At 36.7% G+C, this 20152-nt stretch overlaps 2 protein-coding genes across 2 annotated transcripts in view; one reads left to right on the top strand and one right to left on the bottom strand.

The window, feature by feature from the left end:
• The window catches only part of LOC150107707 (peptidyl-alpha-hydroxyglycine alpha-amidating lyase 2-like), a 43355-nt gene extending 25905 nt beyond the window's left edge, over positions 1 to 17450 (bottom strand). Inside the window, exons 1-2 of the mRNA XM_090391482.1 lie at positions 17054 to 17450; positions 3349 to 3530 (exon numbers count right to left, since the gene is read on the bottom strand). Coding sequence (XP_090247608.1) covers positions 3349 to 3530; positions 17054 to 17230 — 359 coding nt within the window. The 5' untranslated portion in view covers positions 17231 to 17450. The remainder of the gene's footprint in view (positions 1 to 3348; positions 3531 to 17053) is intronic.
• LOC150107706 (ubiquitin-like modifier-activating enzyme 6) overlaps positions 1 to 20152 on the top strand; it is a 701981-nt gene that overhangs the window by 2214 nt on the left and 679615 nt on the right. The window lies entirely within an intron of this gene.

Here is a 20152-nt window from a genome sequence, read left to right as displayed (position 1 = left end):
TTTAGGCCTAGTATGGCCTGTTCCGGCGCCTAAGAGGTCATCGTTTAAGAGGACGTCCTGGTTTTCTTTTTCCTAATAGCTTGTACTTTAAGGCTTGTTTTGGTAACGTTTCTGTTTTCATTCTTTGAACGTGTTCCATCCATATTAGCAACAATAAAATAACAATAGTTATAAACAGTTTATAATTTATAGCGAAACAGCAAAACACAGATGAAGCGAGTAACAAACGTTTTAAATAAACGGAGTTCACAAAAACTAGGCATTAGTTGATTTACGGAATAATCATGAACCTTCCACGGCGCTTGGCCGCACGAAGGAAGACTTGGTTTCGAGTCTAGTCGGCGACTAGAGGAAATTTTTCTAAGCCTTTTTTCGACCGGTTCCCGAGTTAGTCGATCTCTGGCACGGGCAAGCAGGTTTTTCCTCCCGGAAACTCGGGTTTTTCGTCCTGTAAACTCAAGAAAATCGACCGTAGAACCCACATTATTTCAGACATTAAATATATTGTGTTAGGGTTAGGGACCACGAGATGGCGGCACATTTGAGCCGTCTCTCTTCACTGAGTACCGCTTAATTAGTGATAGCCTTGGGCCATCTATCTCTGATTGGTACCAGTGGAGATTGAACTGCCCACTCAGTCTCCAAAAGTTAGATAGGGCTAAATGGCCTCGCCTACTCCCCGTATACGGGAATAAAAAGGCGTTAGCTGATTTTTATTTTTATTTTTTTATGCAAAAAAGTCACAAATACAAATATATGAAATTAATAAAAATAGAAAGGATTTACAAAAAACTTTCGTGGGAGGAAGCCATGGAGCCACATAAAATATATATATTATTTAATCCTTTATCCAAGTGCGAATAAATAAAGTAAACAATGGACATTTGTCCCTACGACATATAGAGAGTTTGTCGCGAAGTCGCATTTGAGCTATACATATACTAAAATAATTTTAATATATGAGCTATTATTCTACTGCCTACATATCTGCCATTAACTCCTGGTTACTAACACAGCCATTTAATATAGTAAATTTTTGATAGTATTTTTATGATGACCACTTTTCTGCTTGGAAAGTGTTCAGATCCCTGTAGCAAAAAATATATTCGATGAAATTCAGCCAGACTTGATCGAAAAAAGACACAAAAAAGTAAACACAGCGGACAGTTGGAGCTAGAATCGTGTGATATTTGCATAATCTGACTGTGTCTAGTGATGAATTGGTGCATATAAGGAAGGCTGAAACGGATTCGCGTCATTCTGATAACACTGAAGTACTATGGATCTCACCTTACCGGAACAAGCGTTGCTAGTCAAGCTTTGCTATCAACAATGCGGTAACGCTAATGCCACTCTTCGAGAATTTCGGCGTTTGAAGAATAGGAGAAAAGGTCCAATGGCGATAACAAATCTTAGAAAAATTATTTTACGATTTGAAAATAGTGGGTATTCAGCAGTGAGGCCAGGACGAGGGCACAAACGGATTATTCCTCAACAAGTTGACGAAGTTGCAACTGCCGTCGTAGAATACGGAATGAATAACACACAACGGTGTTATTCATTCCGTATTCCACTGCTGGGGCAATATCAAGGCAACTGGACATGCCATACTCAACTGTGTAGAAAATCCTGCGTCAAATGCGGTTTTTCCCCTACAAGATCTCCCGTACTCAAGCTTTGCTTTATGGTGATGCGGAAACTCGACTGCAGTTTGCCCTGACGTTCTTAGCTCGAATGGAGGTAGATGATGCATGGCCGTGGAAAATCTTGTGGAGTGACGAGGCACATTTTTATATGAACGGTAGTGTTGACTCACACGGTTGCCGTATTTGGGCTGCGAATAACCTTCATGTGTTCCATCATTTCCCTTTACACTCACCGAAAGTCACATTGTGGTGTGGTTTCACCTGCATCGTTTATTATCGGTCTATACTTTTTCGAAGAACTTCGCCCGACAGGACCAGTGACTTGTACCGTCTCTGCTGTAAGGTATCGATAGATGCTGCGCAACTTTGTTGTTCCGCAACTGTAGTAGCGAAGATGCTTTGACTCTACCATATTCATGCAGGATGGAGCACCACCTCACATTCCTGGATTGCCAGTACAGCGAATGATACGAAAACATTTCACAGAACGCAGAGTGATTAGTCTTGCATTTCCCACAGCATGACCACCTCGTTCGCCTGGTTGTGGGGTTATCTGAAACGCGTGGTATATGAAGGACACGTTCCTGATTTATTAACCTTGAAAGACAGAATAACGCAGGCCACTCAATGCAGATCTGTTGCGTTCCGCTGTAGAAAATGTCATTCACAGAATGCAGTTCTTTGAGCATCTGAAAGGAAGACATATTGAATCACATCTGTAAGTTATACGAACAGGAAAATTGATTTCTTGTTTCTCTTTTAGCTTTGACTTTTTAATTAATCCCAGACTATGCGATTATAGCGCCAAACATCCCCTGGTGGCAGAATTTTGTATTTTATATATTTTTTATTTTCTGTAAATCAAAACCCCATCTTCCGGAGTATACTTACACCAAGTTTATTTGAATTTCGTGGAATACATTTTTCGCTACAGGGCTCTGAATATTTCCTCTTTAATTATGGCCGCTCTGTACAATAGCTGAAAATTTTAATAAATAAATGACTTCTAATCTTTGAGAAGAATTTTAAGTTTTTTTCTTTCATATCAGACAATTCATCTTTATTAGTGATTCCAAATTTAGTAGAATTTACTTTTAAAAATATTTGTGTAAGCAAAAAGTAAAAGCCTGACATTTTTTTTTTTCTCCTCTGGGAAGTCTTTCAGTTCCGTTACAGCTGTAGTTCTTAAATATTGGTTGATTTTTTTCCCCCCCTTTCTTCTTCATTGGTATTTTAAGATCAAAAATAATGTTTGAGATTCCACTTCAATTTCTGAAGTGACACTAAAGAATAGATCGGTTGCCACTCAGTTTTATTCTAAGATATCACTTCAAGTGAATAAATGAAAATAACTTTTAAAAACAGTCCTAGTTTCACAAGAAAACGTTTGCTTGAAAACGAGTCAGTGTTTGTTGTGATAGGACATCGATTTCTGTTTGATGTAAAAACTGTTTTATTGTTTAAAAAGTTCAGTTGAATGAGGGCGTACGAAATAGCTTTCATAGTTTTGAATATTTCTGACCGTCTCGATCAGCTGGAGAGGGGAAAAAAAAAAAAAAAAAAACCGTCCGTAGCGTTATTTGGAGTTACTGTAACAAACGTAAGATTCCTTGGGATAAATACTCGATTATCATACATTTAATACATTACATAATGACTTTTTTTTAATATAAAAATAGTGATGAATATTTGTATACTGTACTTCGAATCCCATATTCTGTCACCACGGTGGAAAACATGCACTCGTCCTAGTTGATCAACTGCAACTGCAGGCACCTGCCCTAGACTGGCAAGTAGGGGATCTTTAGGCCATTCTTGGTCCTCTACAATTGTGATTTGAGTCCTGAGGTCTTGCATAGGATAATATTCATTTAACGGAGTTTTCTATAATTAAATATAACAATGCAAATTAACTTAAACTTCTGCTAAGATTTAAAATCTAATCTGAATTGTGCATCAAAATTTCAATGATGAATAATTATAATATTTGTTGAGTGTTGGTGTTTGAATACTACCTGGAAGAAACAACAGTTTCTTCCAGGTAGTCTGCGTATTTTTATTCAGATAGCATAAGTTTCAACATCTATATTATAGATTATATAATATAGGCATTGTAATTTACATAGTTTCAGCAAACCAAAGCAAGTTGAATGGACTCTGCTTAAGTTATTAACTCACGAAATACTCGTCAGTTAATTAACTGAGAATTATTCTAGCCATAGTTCAGCAGTGTTACACACACACACACACACACACACACACACACACACACACACACCAATGTGGGTGTATATCGAGGCTTGGATGATGTAAGCACGAACAACGGTTCTAATCAATCTTGTCAACTTGTGCCTTCAATCTAATTAGAGATTAGATTGACTGCACGTGTATATTTTTATTGCTTTCCTTCTTTTGGCATTGGGCTATTTAATTTGTGTTTCTAATAATTATTAAATGAGAGCAATGAGCGAAGTCAAATTTTTGCGAAGAGACAACCCGATTTTCCAGAATTAAAAGCCATTATGAAACCAAGCTATCTTCAATCGAAAAGTTGCTCAAAATGTTTATCGCTTTCTAGAAGGAATTTGAAGCTAGGCCTTTCCACCTAAAGAATGGGCTTCATTCTTCCAAATACGTATGTGTATACGTGTAGGGTGACTCGTTATTAAGAGGAGTGATAGATGGGAGTTTAACTAAATCGTACTTACCGGGTGCGAAATTTAAGGATGTAAGTGAGAGTATTAGAGTGTAAAAACAGAGGGTGAAAGAATTGATAGTTGTGGCGGGTACGAATGAATTGAAAGGAGATAAATTTTTTATGAGAGAGGACTTGAAAGTATTGTTAAAGGTAGCGAAAGAAAAGAGTGACAGAATTAGAATGGTGAGTCTGTTGCAGCGGTATGACAGAGAGGAGTTTAGAAGGACGGCCATAATCGGAAAAGACATTCTACGTAGGTTATTCGTAGGTTATGCAGACGGTGTGGTGTGGAATTCGTGGACGTGGGGAATGGGTTTGATGGGCGAAAGGATTTATACAAGATGGATGGCCTGCATTTGAATGGATCTGTTGTGCGGAGACTGGAAAAAGTGTTGCTGAATGAAGTAAAAATGGAAGTGCAGAACCAGGGAAACTAGAACTACCAAGGAGGGGGGGGGGAAGTGGATATACAGACATCAGTGAGACAGTTGAGTGTAAGAATGTATATAATGTACCCGAGTCAATACTAAGGACAAAAAATCGGAATGGGATAATTAGAATAACGCATCAAGATAGGGATGGGACAAAGGGACCACTGCATTTCATGTATACTAATGCCAGGAGTATTAGGAACAAGAAGAAAGAATTTTTGGCCTTGATTGGCTCTTCCTGGCCACAGGGTATTGGCATTAGTGAAACATGGCTGACAGAAAATGATATAGTTAGTGGGATAGAATGTGTAGGTTATAGTGTGTTTAGGAGGGACAGAGAGAATAAAATGGGGGGAGGGGTGTTATTAGTGATAGCTGATGAACTGCAGCCAAGGAGAATTGAAGTTGTATCGCAGGATAGTGAAAAGAGCTCATTTGAGGCTATTTGGTGTGAGATTGAGACTGGCAGAACAAAATATACAGTTGGGTGCTGCTATATCTCAGGTAATTTAATAGATGGTGGAGATAGTATACATAAACAAATTGATGAAATGAGTGGAAGGAGGGTAATTATTATGGGGATTTCAACTATAGTAACATTGATTGGAAGGAGGAGAGGACACATGTGAAGAAGGAAATGGATTTTATTCAATTATTAAGGGATAACTATCTGAGACAGCATGTAATTGAAAATACTAGGGGTGCGAGAGTGCTTGACCTGGTAATAGCATCTGAGAATTTTACTGTAATGAATATGACCATGTTGCCACCTATTGGTGAGAGTGATCATAAGGTCTTGACCTGGGAGGTGGCTAAAGGTGTGGAATTTTCGATTAAGACAGGGTATATGTGGAATTACCGTGCTGGCAAGTATGACAAGCTTAGGAGATTGCTTGGATCAGTGCCATGGCATGTACAACTGCAAGTGCTGGATGTTGATAGAGCATGGGAAGTGGTCAAGGAGCATTTACAGGAGGTTATGGCTGATTGTATACCTGGGGTCCGAATAGTAAAACAAGTAGGGGTTAAATGGATGAATAACACCATTAAGCTTGAGCTGCAAAAAAAAGAAACAACTGGAGGGAATTTAAAGGAAGAGGTGACCTGCAGGCACACGAAAGGTATAAAGTGCAGGCCAGAAGAGTAACGAGTGTGTTAAAAAAAGCAAAAGGGGATTATCAAAGGAAACTAGCTATGCAAGCTAAAGAGAATCCCAAACACTTCTTTCAATATGCTGCAAGCAAAAAAAAAAAAAAAACTATACACGGCAAAATGATTTTAAGGAATGACGATGGTAAGGAGATCACTGAATCAGTCGATATAGTGGAGTTACTGAGCGAGCACTTTGCAAAAGTATATCATCCAGGTGGTGACATTGAAAAAATGAAGGAACCATAAGTTTATACAGGAATTGTGATGAATGAAGCGGAGGTGAATAGTCTATTAGAGAACTTTAATGTGAATACATCTGTGGGATTGGGTGGTATACCGGCACGGGTCTTGCGTGAGGCGGCTAAAGAATTATCAGTGCCGTTGATTATGTTGTTTAAATCTGAGTCTCGGGTTTGGTTTAGTCCCGAAGATGTGGAAAGAGGGGAAAATAGTTCCACTGCATAAAGGAGGATCCAAGACTACGGTTGCAAAATACCGACCGATCAGCATATCAGGAGTCGTTGTCAAAGTCTTGGAGAAAGTAGTCAAGGGAAAAATACAGGAATGGGTTGATGAAATTCAGATACTGTACAGGGGACAGCATGGCTTTGTGAAGGGTAGATCATGCCTCAGTAACTTGCTCAAGTTTTATAACAGTGACGGCTGAACTGGATAAGGGTAATGGGTTTACAGTGATACTGCTGGACCTGGCTAAGGCATTTGACAGGATACCACATGGAATTCTAATCCGTAAACTACAACATTTGGGATGGATATAGGGTTGGTGAGATGGATAGGTGGGTGGTTGATGGAGAGATATCAAAAAGTAGTTTATTCAGGAGTAGAGTCCAAAAGACGGCCTGTGACTAGTGGTGTGCCACAGGGTTCTGTTCTTGACCACTGCTGTTTAATTTGCTCATTAACGATATATGGAAAGATCTAAGAGGAACAGTTCATTTGTTCGCTGATGATGCAAAGTTGGGTAGGGCAATAGTGAATGCAGAAGATGTCAAAATCTTGCAGGACGACTTGGATAGATCAGAGTTCTGGGCTAAGGAGAATGGATGTCAATTTAAACCTTAAACCTCATAACCTTACAAAATGTAAGGTTATGCATTTCGGGGTGAAAAGATTAGCAGCAGTATACCACATTGGTGGAACTGTACTCCAGGAGTTGATGAGGATAGGGACTTGGGAGTGTTGGTGGATAGAGAGATAAAGTTTAGGAGGCACATTGCAAAAGTAGCTAAATCAGCTCATCAACTCACTTGGTCGTTGAAATATACCTTGACGAGCAGAGACAAGCAAGTTATTGTACCTCTGTACCGAGCCTTGATAAGACCTCATCTCGACTACTGTGCCCAGATTTGGTCACCTAGGTTCCTTCTTGATGGGGAGGAGGTGGAGAGAATCCAGCGGCGAGATTGTAACTAAGATGATAGCAGGTCTATGGAATGAACCATATGAGAACAGGTTGAAGATTTGTGGGTTGCAGAAACTAGTTGATAGGCGGAAAAGGAGAGATATGATTGAGACATTCAAATTGCTAAAAGGATTCTATAGGATTAATTCAGAGGATATTTTTGAGATCAGGACTGGTGGTGGGAGAACTAGGGGACACCTATGGAAGCTGGGCAAGAGTGTGGTTAGCAGGGTGTTAGAGCTGGGTTCTTTACTTTTAGAGTGGTAAATGAGTGGAATAAGCTGCCAGAGTCTGTTGTGGGTTCCGGAATTTTTTTAGCTGATTAATATGAATGTGATCGAAATTCTGAATTTAAAAATTTAAAAATTCTATAATAATTCCGACCTTTTAAACATGCATTTCTCGTAAGAGGAATGCAATGTTTAAAATGAATTATATATATATATATATAATTTGTTTTCCTATTTCACTCTTATTGGTTAGGTTAGTAAAATAGGTATTGCATAATCACTTGCATTTCTTTTTTATTGATTTCATTCTTTCATATTATTCACTTATAACCTTGCAATTTATACTGTACCATACCAGACAGTGTTGCAATGGGATGGATTGTTTTGAATTAATATGGAACAAGGCTATGAGGCCAATGTATTTTATCTGTTGTATGGAAAAATTTTTTTATCCACCTGATAAAAAAAATATATTTGCTGCTATCGCTGCGTGAACAGACTGTAGATATAACAATATATAAGACTAATCTAGACTTCTTTTATTATATACTTTGTATATAATAAAAATTTGGGAAATTTGGGACACCATATTTCAGATATGGTGTGTCCAATGAGAGACACCATATCTGAAATATTGTTAGATCCAGAATTTTGGCCTTGTCTGGTAAAAATGATGAACAAACCTATTAGTTTTCCACATTCAGTCTAGAACTGCTCTGTTATCTGCATTACAGTCCAAAAATTGGATATTGCATCATCATCACTTAATTGTTATCGGTTGCTATCGTTATCGTCAGCTTGATTTTACCGTTTCTATGGGTATAATCTTTTTATTTTTTTATTTTTTAATTTTATATCATACGTTAAGGGAAGAAAGAGAGTGAAGAAAGAAGTTTCAGAAGAGAATCTCTGAGAATGTGTTTCGTTGTCGTCATAAACCATCAATACCTGTGGTTCCAATCTTGCATCTCATGATTTCGATTAGGTATTATTTTTAGCCGTGTTTATCGCTGTTGGATTGAGAACTTCAAAACAGGTTACATATAACAACCGCATATGTTAGTGAGAATTTGGTTAAATGTGATCGGCATTATAATTTAAAACTACAAACAACTTGTTCATATTAAGGAAATTCTGTCTGTCTAAATTATTAGATGATGATTATTAAAAGGAAAGCATAAATATTCTTTACTGTTTCATACAAATTAGGCAAAAACGTTTGCCTTTGATACTATATAAGGTCCGAAAGTGATCGAGGGCTTACAAAAATGCAAATCTTCCACATTAATTTTTTTTTTAAAAAAAGAAGAACTTTTCCCGTGAGCCTATATAACGGATTCGCTACTGTCTAATAACTGTTCCAAGTTGTTTGTTCTCGGAGACACCAGGCAAAAAAAGTTGAAAGGTACGCTGGAACGATATGCACAACTGCTTGTTTTGTTTTTGCCATACGGCCAAAAACTGAAATGGTGAAGGAAGAAACTTTCTAGTTTTATTCCATTTGATTGTCATCAAAAAAATATAACTTGATACCCATTACGGGTATTATTGGGCATTATTATGACAAGATCTTTCATTCAATTCTTTAAAAAAATATGTTTAACAACCGAATATATATATATATATATATATATATATATATATATATATATATATATATATATATATATATATATATATATATATATATATATATATATATATATATATATATATATATATATGGAGGTTCATTTACTCGGTTGTTAAACTATTTTTTAAAAGAATTGAATGAAATAAACCGAGAGAAAATGAAAAAGGTTTAATAGTATCACACGACTAGTTTCGGCTTTTTACAGTCTTCTTGAGGTGTTTTTATACAAAAAGAAACATTAAACATCGAAGATGGGTAATCCTTTATCTCCTGTACTTGCCAACATTTATCTGGAAGATTTTGAAGTTAAAGCTATATCTTCCTATTCCTTAGCACCTAGAATTTGGAAACGATATGTGGACGACATTTTCCTCATTTGGAGCCATGGACGTGATTCTCTCTTGGAATTCTTTGAACATCTCAATAGTCAACACCCAAATATCCAATTCACGGCTCAGTTTGAAACTAAAGTTCCCTGCCTTTCCAGGACGTAAAACTGACCCGTTCTTCTGAAAAACTTACAATTTCGATGTACAGAAAACCTATACACATCAATAGATATCTCAATAGTCAGTCCCATTATTTCCTTCCTCATAAACTTGGAATTATTTCTACTCTGGGACATAGTGCTCGCTCTCTTCTTGACGACCCAGATGAACTTCGTAAGGAAATTAATTTTCTTAGATCTACTTTCAGACTGAATGGTTATTCTCAAAAAATTACTAAAAAATACCTTTTTAATCCTCCTAGTCGCCATACTGAACAAATGAATAATGTTAAAGGCAATATATCTATTCCATACATAAGCCCAGTCTCTCAAAAATTAGCCAAGGTTCTCAAAAAATATAACATTATAACTTTATTTACTCTGCTTCCTAAGATCCGCTCTCTAGTGAGCCATCCAAAGCCTAGCCATCACAATCTAAAATATCCCTGTGTGTACAAGATATGGTGTGACTGCGACATTCCTTACTTTGGCCAGACGGACAAGTTTATTGAATTGGGTATGGAGGAGCACAGGGGGGACATCGCTTACAAGAGAACACATGCCAGTGCTTCATCCAGCCATATCCTTTTTTCGGCCGATTCTAATGATGAAAACCATAGTCATACAATCCTTTAGGATAGATCTAACAACATTTTCCGTTGCCATGACGAATTGGAGAATCTAGAGAAATCATCCTCAACCCTGTACATTTAAATAATAAGTTAAATGTACAACCTTTTTGTACAACATTCAACCTCTCAGACTGTCATTCTGCTGTGATCAAATACTGGCGCTCGCGAGATGCTCAATGTATAGAAAACCTACGCAAACTAATAGATATCTTCACAGTCAGTCCCATCATTTTCCTCCACAAAAACTTGGAACTATTTCTACCTTGGGACATAGAGCACGCTCTCTTCTGAATGACCCAGATGAACTTCAAAAAGAAATTAATTACCTCTCACATGTCTTTAGACAAAATGGATATTCTGATAAAACCGTTAAAAAATGTCTTCTAAATCCTGCTAGCTACCGCACTGAAGAAATAACCTACTTTAAGGGTAACATCTCCATCCCATACATCAGTTCACTTTCCAAAAAATTAGCTAAAGTTCTTAAGAAGTACAACATCAGAACCTTATTCACTACACTTCCAAAAATCCGCTCGCTAGTAAGCCATCCAAAGCCTCATCATCATAATCTGAAATATCCTGGCGTATATAAGATATGGTGTGATTGTAATATCCCTTATTTTGGTCAAACAAATAAATCTATTGAATTACGTATGGAGGAACACAAGAGAGACATCTTACAAAAGAACACATGCCAGTGTCTTGTCTAGTCATGTTCTTTTTTCGAACAATCCTGATGATGAACATCAGGGTCATTCAGTCTGCTGGGATAGATCCGAAAACATCTTTCGTTGCCATGATGTGTTTGAAAGAAAAATTGTGGAGTCCAGAGAAATCATCCTTAATCGTGAACATTTAAATAACAATTCGAGCTTCAACATCCCTGATAGCCACTCTGCTGTTGTTCAGTACTGGCGTTCACGAGAGTCTGCAGGCACGCACTCAACAAACAATGCCACGTTTGAAAGAACAACTTAAATGTAAATACAAAGTTTTTTCATTTCAGTTATGTACTGCAAATTTCCTGTGCTTCTCAGTTTTAAACTTCAGTGTTTTATTGCTGTTTCCTTTTTTAGAAGACATCTGAAGAAGGCTCTCAAAAGCCGAAGCTAGTAGTGTACAATTATTCTCGGTATTAGTCATTAAATCTCTTGATTAAAATGTATCAAAACAACCGAGTCAAGTTATTTTATAAACTTGGTTATTTTAACTCCTAATCCCAAGTATGCAAACAATTAAGGCGTTTGCTCACAGCAGATCAAAAATGCACTCCCATGAAAATCTCTGAACAGTGCTTGGAGCGTTTTAACAAGAATAAAACTGATTTTGTGCGTCGATTTATTACTATGGATGAGACTTGGATTCACCGTTAGACACCAGAATTCAAACAGCAGTCGAAACAGTGGACAGAAGCCGGTTGTTCAGCGCCAAAGAAGACAAAGTCGGTTCCATCACCAAGAAAGGTCATGGCAGAGGCGTAGCTAGGGGGGGAGGGGGTCCGCCCTGGGCGTCACTTTGAACTTTTTTGAACTTTTGCAGTTAATTCTAAAATACAGTCTGGAGAACTTAGTTCCAAATATTGTAATGCTACTGCGAATTTTCCTCACAATTGCTGTAAGTGTTGCTCTTTGTGAGGAGTTTTTCTAAATAAAATTTATTAAGAATTACCTATATTATTATGAAATAGACTTCTCCAATGTCATTTGAAGTTTTACTTCAAAAATAAACATAGTGTTTTAATTTATTTCCCTATACGTCGTTTTGACTTTTTGTAGTGTTTTGGTGTGTATTGAGAGGGGCGGCAAACTCAGGGACCGCCCCGGGCGATAAAAGCTCTAGCTACTACACCACTAGGTCATGTCATCGGTGTTTTGGGATGCTAAAGGCATTTTGTTTTTTAATTATCTTGAAAAGGGTAAAACAATAACCGGGGAATATTATTCCAATCTTTTAACCAGACTAGACGAAAAAATTCGTGAGAAAAGACCCGGTTTGCAGAAGAAAAAAAATCATCTCATCAGGACAATGCACCTGCCCACAAAGGCGTTTTGGCAATGAGAAAATTAAGGGATCTGCACTATGAATTGTTGGAACATCCACCCTATTCTCCAGATTTAGCTCCCTCTGACTTCTATCTCTTCCCAAAACTAAAACTCTTCCTCACTGGTCAGCGTGTTTTCCGAATCAACAGATGATTGCAGCTGTAGAGAAGTATTTTGCAGATCTTACTGGGAACCACTACAGGGACGGGATAATGGCGCTGGAGCATCGCTGGAATAAATGTATTAGTTTTAAGAGAGATTATATTGAAAAATAAAAATAAATTTGAAATTATAAATTCGTTTTTTCATTGTTAGGCCGAGAACTTTTAAGACCACACTCGTGTGTGTGTGTGTGTGTGTGTGTGTGTGTGTGTGTGTGTGTGTGTGTGTGTGTGTGTGTGTGTGTGTGTGTGTGTGTGTGTGTGTGTGTGTGTGTGCGCGTGCGCGTGCGCGCTGCTTGGAAAGAAGTGTTAACAGACACCATAGTGTGAGGAACAAACAGCCATGGCGCCCACCGTAATAAGATGTAGAACCTTTTGTTGCCATAATTGCAGCAATCCGAGGGACATACTTTCCACAAGCTTACGGTAGCAATCAATGGGAATTTTTGACCATTATTCTTGTAGTTATGTAATGAGGTCCTGGACTGTTATGAGGCATACGTCCCTTGACCACACCCGACGCTCCAGTTCATCCCACAGATGTTCAACACGGTTGAGATAAGGGTTCTGTGTAAGCTACTCAAGTGTGGTGACGTTCATGTCCACAAACCACGCAGTTACAGTAGTAGCCTCATGAAAAGGTGCATTGTCTTGCTAAAAAAAAAACAAGTTCAGTTCGTAGAAACGCCACAAGGAAAGAAGCATTGCATCCAGAATATTTATATACCCCTTGGAGTTATGTTCGTGGCACCAAAAATAGAGGTCTGAGACCAAACGAGTAAATACAGGACAAAAACCATCACACCGCCACCTCCGATTTTCATAGTTTAGGTTACGCATTCTGGTAAGAGACGTTCAGCAAAGCATTCGTCACATCCACATTAGTCCATCTGCGCGGAAGAGGGTATAGCGTGATTCGTTGCTCCATAACATTTTCTAAGCTTCGACGTCTCACTGTACACGCTGTTTGCCCCACTGAAGATGATGCCATGTTGGTTCTGGTAATGTGGGGCTTGCATATTGCGGTCCTGCCATGGAAACCTATTTTGCGAGCCTCGTTTCTGAGTGTTTTTGTGCAGATTCGTGTTCCCCTCGATGCCCGTAACTCCGCATTCAACGTATCGACCGACAGATTGACACGTTGAATGCGGAGATAATCTAGCAATAAACTTCCGTATCCAGGGAGACAGTGTTGTAGCTAGAGCTTTTGCCGCCTAGGGTGATCCCTGATTTTGCCGCCCCCCTCTCAATACACACCAGAAATACTACAAAAAGTCAAAAGGACGTATAGAGAAATAAATTAAAAACACTTTATTTTTGAAGTAAAACTTTAATTCCAACATTCTAAAATGTTATTTTTCTTGCTTTTCTGTTAGCAAAATCGTCGATTTCATTACTCAGTTGCTGTTTTATAGATAGTATAGCAGGATTTTTTAAACGCCAAAAGAGTGCCGCCGGGGCGGCCCCCCCCCCCCCCCCAGCTACGCCGCTGTAGAGAGATAATCTAGAAATAAACTTCCCTGTATCATCATTTCTTTTTCTAAACAGATCTCTTATTCTACCCATAATATTACTTTCTTCAATTTCCTTGCACCTTTTGTTTAGATGTTTAGAAAAATGTTTTTTTCTAAACATCTAAAAAAAGAAGAAAAATGAAACTATATTTTTCTAAACATTTGTTCAGAAAAATGAAGTTTCGTTTTTCTTCTTTTCTCTGCTATTTGAATAACTTCTTTCGACAACCATTGACAATCTTTCTTTCTTGTTGGTTTATTTAGTCTTCTTTGTTGCTTCTATGACGGTATTTCTCTTCCTGTCTTCTTCTTCAAAGTTTTTAATTTCTTTCCGACTTCTACTTTAAATGTTTCATTTATAGGATTTAAATCAAATTTGATGCTGTCCTTTTGTTTCTATTTAGCCCTTAATTTCAATTTAATTTCAGCTATCAATAATGCACCAGGTAATGTTTTTGCTGCTTGAATAGTACTCTTCCACCTTCTGCTAGCAACAATATAATCTACGAGTACTCTCTCGTACTACGTGTGAGTCTCAGATTCGTCAGTGGTCATTTACAATGGTTTGGCATTAATTTTGCCAAAACTCTCATATTCTCTTTTAGAATTGATATGGAATTCTATCCAGGCTTTGCTTTCTTAGAATACAAACGACTGCAGACTGGGGCGCGCCAGTAGTGTCCGGCGCCTGTGTGCAAAACTTAAATTGGTGCCCCTATTCCCCCCCCCTTCCAATAAAAAAATCACTTTAAAAAAAACGTTGTTTTTTTAAAAGTATTTCTTCCTCTTTGGCGCCTTTACTATCCTGGCGCCTGTGTGCGTCGCACACATTGCACATATGGCCAGCGCGCCCCTGACTGCAGACAGTATAATTTGGTGGGTAGAGTTCAGATAATTTTGTTACATTTAAATATTGCTAACGACGACCCACAACTATTACAATGTGGAGTCTACAATTATATAAAGATAACTTTCAAAAGCACGGAAGATATGAAAAAAAAAACGAAAAAAAAAACGTAAAAATCACAATACAGTATGTATTCTCTGCAATTGTAGATTGTAGAATTAATAATAACAAAACAGTTGATAAAGTCATCAACCGTTTTCCATCATTTTATATTATATACAGGTTTACCCTGCTGTCTGTAATTCTTCATAAGAATCAACGCAATAGAGTATGCACACAATGCAAATTAATAGTAACTTACTGACTGAAAAGAGTTTGATGTTTATTCAAATATAATAATACCGCTTTTAGACGTGTTTTTTTTTTTTTAAATTTAATAATGTGCTGTGAGATAATGTTCCATATAAAATTTACTATTCTGTCGATTTTTTCTCACAACATGCTATATTTTTATAAATATACTTTAACGATATTTCATAATAATTCTACCCGATGATAATATTGAAAGCCTGGCACACCAAAACTTTGCGTAGTTGCAGCTATAAATTCTCTGTATTTAAATGTCGAATTAAATGCAATGTATGGCCATGTAAACACTGTTGGGGCTTTCTCGCACGAATTAATCTCTGCACGTACGATTTTCTTGGACTTGGATGCACATCAACTAGCGTTGGTGCAATCAGTGGCATAACCAAGCATACCGTGAAACCCGCAATGCGCGGCAGACAGGGATTGAAAGCTTAGACCTAATAAAACCAATCGGAAGAATGTCCAAAATATGCAAAAGAGAAGCATCTAAACCTCTTATAGGGACCGCTGAAAGCTTGTTACGCGCAGGTGGGGAGAGGGGAACGATTATATTACCGGATGCAGTATCAACTGCACTCAAATAAGTATGGTATATTATTGATATCTATGGACAAATCAGAGAAGAAGAACGGACATCCGAACAGGAAGATGAAAAAGATGTCTCAAGCAACGACAAAACTGTTTAACGAGTATGGCTAGCGAAGCGGTATATATAATTACCAATAATCTAAATTCGACTCTACAGGTAGGAATATATTATCAAACTTACACGACACTTCCTTGGGTAGAATAAAACAATGGAAATATATACAGTATAGGCGCGTTAGCGGCATTAAACAAAATACTAGAAGCTTAGGATGAGGTTACGTTCACTGGGAGAAGTTAATATCCCGATGGGAAACGAATAAAATCATTAATACTCAAAGTTAACTTTACTCTGGATCATTCTCAGAGAAGTGAAGTTACTTGTGTCATGTCAGTAGTGAAAATGTATTGGGTTTTCATTTTTATAATGATTTTTGACCATATTTTATGTTTGTTACCCAAAAGCTTCTTTCAGTATTCAGTATTACTTTCAGTATTTCAGATTCTACAGAAAAATTATCTTTTTCCTTCAAGGATGTTCTGGCATGTCTTCATATTAATATTTCTTTCAAAAATAAAATTTAACCGGTAATTCTTTTAATGAGTTGCTATATTTATTAACTTTGCAGACCAGTTTTAAGCTGGTGTAACTCTGTATCCGGTATTCCTTGCTAACCAAATATTATCTTAAAAAGAAGAAACTAGGAGTCTTATAAAGCTTCAGAAATCTCCAATTATTGTATTTTATTCTTCATAATGAAATCATAGTTATTATCGACCGCTTTTAATTTTTTTTTTAAACATCGTTTAAATTATGTTAAAAGTAGTGGTTATTGTGCATCTATTCTGGAGTTTATTACAAACGGATGGATGGAAGAACAGGTACTGTTCACTCGCGAACACGCCAATATTTTTTGCCTTATTTTATGTATTGCACATCTGATTATATCATTGAAAGTGATTAAACAGATAATAATAATAATAAATAATTATCCAAGGGTAGTTTTCATCTTTTTCATATTCTAATTTTTGTATATGATAAGATTTGGTATAATGTTGGCTATATTTTTCTATGGAGCTCTAGTTATTGTATTTCAAACATTATTGTAGTGTTCGTTATAATTAAAACTAGTATGATGATTAGATGCTCATAGCATTAAAGGAATGGTTGTTGAATCGGGATTGTGCTTAATGTAGACTCACCTGTCTTTGATGTTCTGTCAGTAGTTCTCTAATTCCTTCAAAAAAATCAGTATCACCAAGAAGATTCGGAGATGAATAGCTTATGGAGCGAGCTCTCAAAACTGCCAGCTGGGCGACGAGGACAAAATAAGAAAGTAATACTCGGCACACCGCCATTATTGGTGAATTCTGTGTCATCCAACCATATGGTGACAACAGTAATCGTGAAATTGAAATATCGACCTTAAATATAGTGCTGACGTGTGTTGATCACATCCATTTAGCATGAAGATAATGATTATTATTTAGATAGACACGCACGCATACAATTCGAGAATTAATTCTATTCATTTGGAGATCGAGACATGACGTCTTGCACACTGTTTTAGACACGAAGATATTAGAGCTGGCGGTCTGAATGAAATTCTCTGTAGCAGGTGAACGGAGAGAGTTGCCGTGGCAACAGTTACGTAGACGATAGAGTGCTGCAGCGCAGACGCTAAATCACTTTTATCCAGGAAGCGTCTTCCAATAATTTATATATATATATATATATATATATATATATATATATATATATATATATATATATATATATATATATATATATATATATATATATATATATATATTTCAAAGAGTAATTTGGACTCAACCTTAAAAATTTCGGGGAAATGAGATGTCACGTAAATTTGGAAATGAAATTGACATTTTAACTCCCATCATTCATTTCGTACCTGCTAAAAAAATATCTTTATCTTAGTTGACAATTTTATATCAGTTTTGAAGTATCATTTCGAACAGGAATTAGAGACTATTTTGAGTAAACCCTAAACAAAAACTGATAATGCTTAATTTTAGTTCATAGAAACAAGGCATAACAGGGTTTACTAGTCCAATAGCATCAGAGAAAACAGTGATGTAAAAAAATTGTTGGGACTGCACTATTTTCAGTAACTGCTTCATTACCCGCATCAAATTTGCTTGCGCTTCTTTCAATTAGTTTTCTTCCAGTTATCAGAGTTATGCTTCAGTAAATCGGAATGTGATAATCGGATTGGAAACTTGGTGAAGAGTATATAAGTTGTACTGACAAATGTATTGACTAAAATACCATATTAAATAGATGTGTTTACACAAAGCGTAGCTTTCATTTCGGAATGATTATTCTCACAATTGTTTTCAATTTCGATCTGAAAATTCACGTTGATATATTTGTTTACATAGTTAAAAACGTTTTAGCTGTATTCTTATTCTTAATATTTAAGATTATGCTAAACAAGACTGACCTGTGCTAAAAAAAATGTCTTAAAATTTTAATGGAAGAAATATTGAAAGCTATGCAGATTTATCTACAACGTTCTTTATAACTCTGCTGTTCATTTTAAATGTCAAATGAAAGATTAGAATTATTTAAAGAGTGGCCTTTTGTATCTACGCTGTTTACGGACAACCAAATCGCTGGCTCTTTTTTATGAGACCAGTTAAAGCTCACACACACATACACACACACACACATACACACACACACACACACACACACTTTCGTATATGGCGATTAGAACGCGTATTAATAATTCTGCACTATTTGAATGAAAATTAATGACACTTGAAATATAAAATCTCGATTCATATTTGTCGAAGAGTTTTAATTCTGCTTTCAATCGTACTATCAGCAGTGGCAAAATTAGAAGAAAAAAAATATATGTCTACGGGTAGAGCCCAAAACGGGCTCTACCTAGAGCTTGGCAGAGCCCATTTTGTGCTCTATTAGAACTTTCCATCTAGAGCTCTTTGAGTCCACAAATTGATCACAGACATCATGTTATTATAACTGGTTTAAAAAGTATACTGATCAATTTTGTATAATTATCACAAGATATTTGCAGTGCTATTCTTTATTTATTTAATTTTTCTGAAACATGCCTTTGATTATTAATGAAGATATTTTTATCCGCTTTAACACCTCATATGCTCATCTAGTTTTTTTGTTTGTTCTTTATGATTATATTTTACCATTTCAGAGCGTTGTCATAACTCATGTGGAGCTAATGCTTTTTTTTTTTTTTTATCATATCGCATGACTTTTGTGAAGAAGGAGTTAATGCATAGTATTATTTAATACATACACCGAGAGATATATATGCAAAAGTAGTTATACTCGGTTGTACTTCGTCACGTACGTACGTGTGTGTGAGTGCGTGTATGTGTGTTTAGAAAAAAAAGCGTAAGGCTGTTCAAAAGAACAAAGAAATTTATATGGAACAGGCTGGCAAGAAGCTGGTTCATTAATTTTGAAGATGAACTGTTTACAAGTATTTAGTAACAGCTGTTAATTTCAGAAGCTTAAAGAACAGTGCAAAATGATGGCGGCCAGTTCAAGAGGACATTGCCACAACAATATCTATAGAAAAGACATAAGGTAGAGAAAGTGATCCTAGACCTTTCACTAAAAATGTTTCATGATTTTATCTTCTGGATAGCATGAAGCATTTTAGAGAGATTTTGGTGAGCATCCCAAATATGTAAACAGGAATCTAAGATTGTTCAAATTTGGAATTTGCATAGGGTTAGGTGAGAAGTAATATCTTGAATGGAAAAGAACACTATGTTTTCTGCAGGTTGAGGTGGATATGGATATGACGTTGGTATTAGGAAACACCACAGGAATGTCAGCTAAAGCATAGAAATTCGATCTTGTCTGGGGATCTATTGATATTGTAAAAAGTGAAGGGAGTTGTAGTGAAATCTCTCTTGTGAGAAATTAGATAGGACTGAATTTTGTCAGCACTGCAATTGACAAGGCTCTTCATTTGTCATTCCTGAAACAATAATCTCTTTGTTATTCTCTAGTGGGAGAATAACAAGGGGATGATTGTTTCAGATATTGGTTCTGAAGGATCTGGAAGCTTGGAATGTTCGAGCACTATAAGCTATGTTCAGTGTAGAAGAGGAACGAATTCCATTGTCATCAGTAAAACTGTGGATAAAATACGAAGTGAGTGGGTGTCAGAGAAAGTGCAGATGAAAGTACAGACCTCTAGCACTTAAGTATTGAAAAGCGGAGGAGAGGAAGCTATCTACAATGCCATGTGGTGAACAATAATCAGAGATGGAATT

This window comes from Typopeltis vanoorti, chromosome 4, assembly GCF_054136105.1.
Source record: "Typopeltis vanoorti isolate ZY-2024b chromosome 4, IOZ_Tvanoo_1.0, whole genome shotgun sequence".
Taxonomy (NCBI): Eukaryota; Metazoa; Arthropoda; class Arachnida; order Uropygi; family Thelyphonidae; genus Typopeltis; species Typopeltis vanoorti.
The sequence above is the reverse complement of the archived record's forward strand: the minus strand, read 5'-3'. Positions and strand labels throughout refer to the sequence as shown.